General features: G+C 44.0%; 1 protein-coding gene across 1 annotated transcript in view; it reads right to left on the bottom strand.

Moving 5' to 3' along the window:
* Positions 1 to 471: 471 nt before the first annotated feature.
* Positions 472 to 7,443, bottom strand: part of Slc5a1 (solute carrier family 5 member 1) — a 66,621-nt gene continuing 59,649 nt past the window's right edge. Inside the window, exons 13-15 of the mRNA XM_031337868.1 lie at positions 5,809 to 6,024; positions 2,826 to 2,934; positions 472 to 1,059 (exon numbers count right to left, since the gene is read on the bottom strand). Of these exons, the coding sequence (XP_031193728.1) occupies positions 836 to 1,059; positions 2,826 to 2,934; positions 5,809 to 6,024 (549 nt within the window). The 3' untranslated portion in view covers positions 472 to 835. The remainder of the gene's footprint in view (positions 1,060 to 2,825; positions 2,935 to 5,808; positions 6,025 to 7,443) is intronic.

Here is a 7,443-nt window from a genome sequence, read left to right as displayed (position 1 = left end):
AGCAAGTGTCAGGTAGCACCCATCAATAAATGCCATAAGATTTATGGAGAACATTCATGAGTGGCTAAGGCACTTGAGGTGCAGTGACCACTGAGCCACTGAGAAGAGTAACAAACCAGGAGACATACACTGGGCATGTTTTAAAGACCAAAAAGTTGTCACTACTCAAGACTGGCTGTACCCCTAATTGGCGTGAGTCACCTACCCTGTTCAAGTAAATACTGTCTCTTTGAGACTGCCACTTTAAAGAACGAATTCACAGGACAGGGTTCCTATCCTCAGCTTCTGGGCATTCTTCCATTTGTCAAATTGATTTTTTTTTTTTTTTTTTTTTTTTTTTTTTTTTTTTTTTTTTTTTTAGTTTTAAATCTAGAGGGAGGGATGTGATGGCAGGGGAATTTCTTTAGAAAAAAAAAAAAAACAGGAGGAGGAAGAGGTGAGGAGTCAAATAGAAAATGACAGGAACCAGACTACAATTTTAAAAAATAGTATTTAAGGATTATAAACAATAATTACAAGCGGGATATACCTGAGACAGAATGACATCAGACAACACAGGGCTTCTGTGCCTTGGTATGACTTTTCCTATATCTGAGTCAACTTCACTTCTAAAGCTCTGGCATGGCAGATGAGTGTGGCACACCGGCTTCAAATGCATACGCTCACAGCAATGTAATCACTTTCCTCCAGCAAGCCTATAATCACACTTATACATCTTTTATCCGAATGTGAATGCGTGAAATTTACAACTGGCCAGTTTCCCCTTACCACTACAGAGTGGGTCTGAGGGGAATAACAATTCCAGAGATGCCGAGTCCACACCAGAAGGCAGGGTTCAGGCAAAATAGGCATGGCAGAAGACAGCCACAGCCAGTAGGATGATGCCGTTGATGTTCACCACTGTCCTCCACAAAGGCTTCTCAGAAGTGTCTGTCATCTTCATCTTCATGGCTTCCTCCTCTTCCTTAGTCATCTTTGGTCCTTTATCCTGGTCCAGCCCACAAAACAGGTCATATGCCTTCCTGAAGCATCCTTTCTTCTTCTGGGGGGCTTCTGTGTCTACAGAAAGACACAAGGGCTTGTTAGATGCAAAGGCTAAAGGCACAGGAAAGAGTTTCCAGGGAAGCTAGAGTACCACAAAGCATTTTTCATTCTCCAGCAGCATCTCAGCTCTCTCGTTTTCAGGATGGGACCAAATACAATGCTCCAATGGGTTTACATGTGAGGCAGTGCAGAACTGGATTCTGCATCCTCATGGTCATCTGTGCTTTATCTCTTCCAGGACCAATAAAAATGTGTTTTGATTTAGAATAGTCAGACAAGATGACAGACGATGAGAGAGAGGTGCTAACACTGAGGTGGACAACTAACTTAGGAAGAAATGATAAGTCCACCTCTGAAACACAGAACCTGTACCTGTTGGCTGTACCACTGGATGGCAACAAACCTGGCCTGGCTCAGAAGAGAACTGGCTGTACTTGCCTCTTCTAAGGTTTCACAACAGACCCATCAGAAACCTAAAGGTTACTCTGAACAGGCCCTAAAGCACAGCAGCAATAATCAATACTTGTTGGACTTAATACATGCTGGTGCTTGCTCACAGTGCTGAATCAAACCATCCAATTGGGCATGAACCCAAAGTGGATGCCTGTCAAGGGAACAGAGTCCCTCCTCAGAGGTCAGTTGTGGCACTGGAGACAGAAGGATGTGGTTTCAAATGCCAGCTCTGCCCATCACCAGCTGTGAGACCAGTGCCGCTTCATGTTTTAACACAATGTTTAGTGGTCAGTGTTCACAATTGCCACCTCCTGGTTTTTATAAGTCATAGTATTATGTTTTGAAGTCCAAATATGTAGCGGGTCTGGCACTCCAGTTGCTGGGACTATGGGAGTGTGCCACCACTCCTAGCTCACACACTTTTAAAAACAGAGCTTTAGTGACCAAGTGCATATATGTATCAGAACTCTAAAGTGAGGTGATGAGGGTAAGTAGTCTCTAGGCACATAGTGAGTTTAGATACCTAGTGGGTCTACAGCTAGAAAAGTATGTTTCTGATGCCAGACTCATAACTTGTTCTGCTTCATCTAGTACTGTCCTGCAGAATTGGGCCTTCCATTTCAGTACCAGATAAGGCACATGGACTCGGGCTCCCGTACCTCTTTTGCACACCACATGTGTATTCGTGGTATGTGCACACCTTCTACAAAGACAGTAAAAGATACAACATGAAATTTGAAGGCAGACTTAATTTAAAAGGCAAGCCTTGAGCTAGAGTAGGCTAGTTCAGAGATAAAGTGCTTTCCTTGCAATATGCTAAACCTAAGTAAGGCTTGGTCCCTAGAACTGAAAAAAAAAAAAACACATAAAGAATACATCTATGTACACTAAGCATCATCTTAATCATCCAGAGAAATTGGACTTTTCCAATTTCCAATTTTCAATCCTGAGAAATCTGAAGTGGAAAGATGTAAGATCCCCAGAGCCTCTGTCCCATACCCCCCAGTGTCACCAGAAATGAATATAGCATTGTGTGTATCTTTGTCTTAGTTCACAGGATGTGTCAGCAAAGCCCTAATTCCCTGACTCCTGACTGTGCTCCAAGTCAAGAACAAATTCTTCACTCACCGATTCACTGAGTTCTGCCAAACATGAAAAGTGAGGCAGCTGAGAGGTCTTCTCTCAGCTTCACCCATGTGATGAACGTCCTCAAAGGCATCTATCTATGCATCTGTCTTTCACCCTGCTCCTCCCTCAGTCCCTAGGACTGGACATGAGCCTTTTGAAAGCATCCTCAAAAGACCTCAACAAATGGCGTAGGGACTCACCTATTTCCATCATGTCCTTAGAGTCCTCCTGAATATCCTCCTCCTCTCCTGCATCCAGGTCGATACGCTCTTCTTTGCTGTTGCGTAGACTCCAACACAGACGGTACAGCTGTGGAGAAAGCAGAGTATTACCAGATAGTGTCTTAGGCTAAGACTCTATGGAAACAAAAAGTATGAATCAAGAAAGGAAAAGAATATGGCCTCTCTACATCAAGAAAAGATGGATATCTGTCCCATTCACACATTGTTTCTAAATGTGGTTAGAACATGAATACAAATACACAGCCTATCTATATTATACATCATAATATATAGAGGCTAAGAGACCATGTCAACTCATCCCAAAAAAGGCGTCTGCATCATTGCCTCCAAGGCTCAGGGAGTGTCACAGAAGAGAAGACAGAGGAATGTGAGAGAGTGCTAGGGAGGGGTGCTGGGGATAGTGTCTCCTAGACATGACGCACCACCACACCATCATGTTCATAACCCAGTGCAACTGTGACCTGCACAAGGCTTGGGCCTTTTGCCATGCACAAGGAAATGGTGAAGGTGATCATGAGACCCCAGCACACACTGAGGGACTCTAGACAACCAAAAGGGACTGGAGGAGGGAGTGTCCTTTTCTTAACGGCATAGCCAGTGATAAATCCCCATGCTCTGTGACAGACTCTCTGCTCATTCCCATTAAAGCAACAATAATTAAACTTTGTGGGTCAAAAGAGGAGATTCAAAGAAAGAGTAGGCTTGTTGGAAAGAAAATGTTTCAGGAGGAGAGTCATAGGACGAAAGATGGTAACGGATGGTGTAAATGACCAAAATTCAGCATATTTATGTATGAAGGTATCAAAAAATTTTGCCTGAAATATAAATGTTTGGTGTGTGAATGAATTCACTTTTCTCCTAGTAAGTGTGTTCCTTTCAGCACTGCTACTAAGAAACAAGACCAGCCAGTCATTTATCCACACCAGCATTGTAAGATCCTATTATTGAACAGTGTCACATAAATGAGATATGTAATAAAATGAAAACTAGAAACATTAGCCATATCAACACAGTAGAGTAGGGGCAGCTTCTGTGATACAGTTCAGAATGTGAGGTAGAAATTTGCCAAAGTCTGAGAGGATCAATGTATGGTGTCCACCCCAATCATGCCTTGTGGGTTTCTCTATTTCACAAGGAAGCTTAGAGCTTCAGTACTTCTGAAGGCTGAGATTCAGGAAAATGGTTTATTCAACATAAAATCCCCTACCACAGAGCTGGGGAAAGACGAGCTGGTGAATCTGCAGCAACCGGGTTATATATAAGAGTCTGTCTTATATTAAGGTTTGTCTCAGATCTTGATAATCTGATAGTGAGGTTAAAGGTCTCTTAAGGATTTTATGGGTGCTTGTATTTCTGTGTTCTGTGTTCAACCTCTTTTCTCTCTCTACAGATGACTGCTGGATTGATGTGGTGGTTTGAGTAGGTTTGGCCCCCATAGACTCATGTGTTTGAAAACTTGGCACATGGGGAGTGGCACTATTAGGAGGTGTGGCCTTGTAGGAGGAAGTGTGTCATTGTGGGGGTGGGCTTTGAGGTCTCCTAGTACTCAAGCTCTGCCCAGCATGCAATCAATCATCCTGGCTGCCGATCAGGATGCAGAACTCTCAACTCCTTCTCCAACACTGCATCTGCCTGGATGCTGCCATGCTTCCTGCCATGATGATAATGGACAAAACCTTGCGGAAACTGTAAGCCAGCTCCAATTGAACGTTTTCTAAGAGTTACCTTGGCCATGCTGTGCCTTCACAGCTGTGCGAACCCTAACTAACACAATTGGGTTAATTTTCTAGCTCTGTTCCTTCTGAAAACCCGAGAACACTAGGAAGCCGTTTCGTGTTGGGTCATCAGACTATTTAGCTTATAATAAAATGGGTCTGTTCTTGGATAGCCTTCTTTGAACTGGTAAATCTACTGAAAGAACTTTAATCCAATGGCATATACAGCTGAATAAGTGTATTATGATTTCTAGAGGCTTGAAATGGGTGAACATTGGTAGAGTGACATGTCATGGCCAGGGTGACGATATTAGGAGTGGGGGGTCTTTCTTTAGATTATCTTTGGAGGTAGGGGATCCAATTACCTCTTAATACTGCCATCATGGGAGAACCTTTCTGATAAAAAATAACAGAGATGGTGAAGTTTGCCTTCAACCCTTCCTCCCTCTCTCTCACATGCAGGGTCTATCATGATACCAACTGCCATGTTACTATGCTGTAAGAAGCCCCCCACCTCATGAAGCCTCTCAACCTTTGATTTTTCCAGCATCCATAACTGTGAGAGAAATGAACTTATTACTTATAATCTACTTAATTGGTGGCATTCAATTATAGCAACAGAAAACAGAATAAAGCATACTGTTAAAAATGCCCTAATTAGGCCGGGCGGTGGTGGCACATGCCTTTAATCCCAGCACTTGGGAGGCAGAGGCAGGTGGATTTCTGAGTTTGAGGCCAGCCTGGTCTACAGAGTGAGTTCTAGGACAGCCAGGGCTACACAGAGAAACCCTGTCTCGAAAAAAGAAAAAGAAAAAAAAATGCCTTAACTAGAAAAAGCTGAGAAGAAAATGACAGTTTAGGTTTCCCTGAGTGGGGGAAATTTTTGTAACGAGGTGTGTTCCTTGCTGGGATGTGTATGATTTGGCCATGGAACTTTGACTAGATTTCTAATCTAGTATTATGCTGCCTGTCAAGTGTCCCCACTTCACTGGTTGCTGTCACTGAGGGAGCAGAGGCTCCAGAACAGCCCTTCGTCTGAAGTCTGGGCTGTAAGGACTTGAACCAGACAGTGCTGGTACAGCAATGTTTTTCATCCTGCATCCTTCTGCACGAAACCAAAGATAAGGTGGAAGTATCTCAGCCGTGTAGAGTGTGGGATGCTCATGTGGGTGCTGCAGCCAGGGCCTGTGGATCAAGGGCGGGAAAGCTCTCAAGTGGATACTCACGTGCACATCTGGAATGGGCTTGGTGAGTAAGGAGATGACCAAGATGGTGATAACGCTGATGACGAAGAGGATGATGGCGAAGTACAGATAGTGGACCCCACAGATGATCTTGGGGCAGTTGCTGGGCTCCATGCAGCTCCCAGTTCCATAGGCAAACTCAGTGATCATACGGGAGATTCCAATCAAGAAGCCTAGAATCAGTCCCCAGAAGGCCCCCTGGGAAAGAAAAGCATGGATTAACTGTGCTGAAACCAGAAAGCAACTGGCATTCCCATTTCCCTAAGTAGTAGATGACAGAAATGAAGAAACAGAGGACAAAAGGCTCCTCCAGGCCGTCAGGGGCCAGAACACTGGAATTCAGATTCAGGCCAGAACTGTTAAGTAGCATTTTCTATGGGACTGTCTTAAGTGTTCCAACAACATGGTATCCTGGATCATAAAGCCAGAATTCAAAATATAATGGGATCTAATGTCTACTGGTTGTTATAGACTGTTGTCAGTGTGTTTTAATTCAAAAACTTCCTTCTAACTTAAAAACTACTTTGAGGGTGAGGGGTATGGCTCAGTAGTGGAGTAATTGCCTAGCATGTGTGAGGCCGCAAACTCAATCTTCAGGACCACGAAGTAATAGCCGTAAGATGCTCACAAGACTGTAGATTTGGCTACAATCTGATTAATGACAATTTATCTTCTCTGAAGACATCATAAAACAAATCAAGGATTTTTTAGGGAATGAAGAAGAAAGGAACTTTTCCATAAGAATATATAGAACATTTCCAGCAACTCACAGGTCCTGGCTTCACAGCCAACCTATGCAGCCTGCTAGTTCTCCCACACCCTTCTCCAGGGTCTATCCCAGTGACTGTCTATAATTTATTCATTCATGCCTCCTCCCCAGCTTACCTGATCTAGCCCATCCAGTGCCCTTGCCTATTGCTACCTTAGCCTGCATGCAAACCAACCTCGAGGTTCCCAGCAGGACTCACACTATCTGACCACAGGCAGCCAACCTCTGTACCCAGACAGATAGCTAACATCCTTCTCCAGGGTTTAGCTCAATGAGTCTCCCTGACCCTCCCCACTTACACTCTCTCCAACCTGCCAGGTCTACTCCTAGCCCCATATCCACGGCCTCAGCCTAGTCTGGCCACCATATCTTTATTGAAACTGACTTCTAGGCTTCTTCCAGGACTCTACCTAACAGCTTCCAACCCACAGGCCCCTCCAACACCATATCCAACCTTTCCATGTAGCGAGATCTACCCATACTCTCCAGTCTTAGACTAGGAGGCACATGCTAGACCATTGCAGTCCCCTATGTCCACTGAACTTCATTCAGCTGGGGCCATTTCCAAGTACTGGACTCAGTTTGTAGACCAGGCTGGCCTTGAACTCGGAGAAATCCACCTGCCTCTGCCTCCTGAGTGTTGGGATTAAAGGTGTGCACCACCACCCAGGTTACCTCCCTTAACACACGCAATGTCAGTAATTTTAATTTGAGAATGGAATTTCACTGAGTGGTTGACATTAAATTTGAGTGGGGTTTATATATGAGAACTGCAAAGGCTTTAAAGGACTACTAGTTGTATTTGTAGACATCTCTTTCTACCCTTTTGTTTTTTTTTTTTTTTGCCT

This window comes from Mastomys coucha, unplaced genomic scaffold (genome assembly GCF_008632895.1).
Source record: "Mastomys coucha isolate ucsf_1 unplaced genomic scaffold, UCSF_Mcou_1 pScaffold22, whole genome shotgun sequence".
Lineage (NCBI taxonomy): Eukaryota > Metazoa > Chordata > Mammalia > Rodentia > Muridae > Mastomys > Mastomys coucha.
This window is presented reverse-complemented; position numbering and strand designations above follow the sequence as displayed.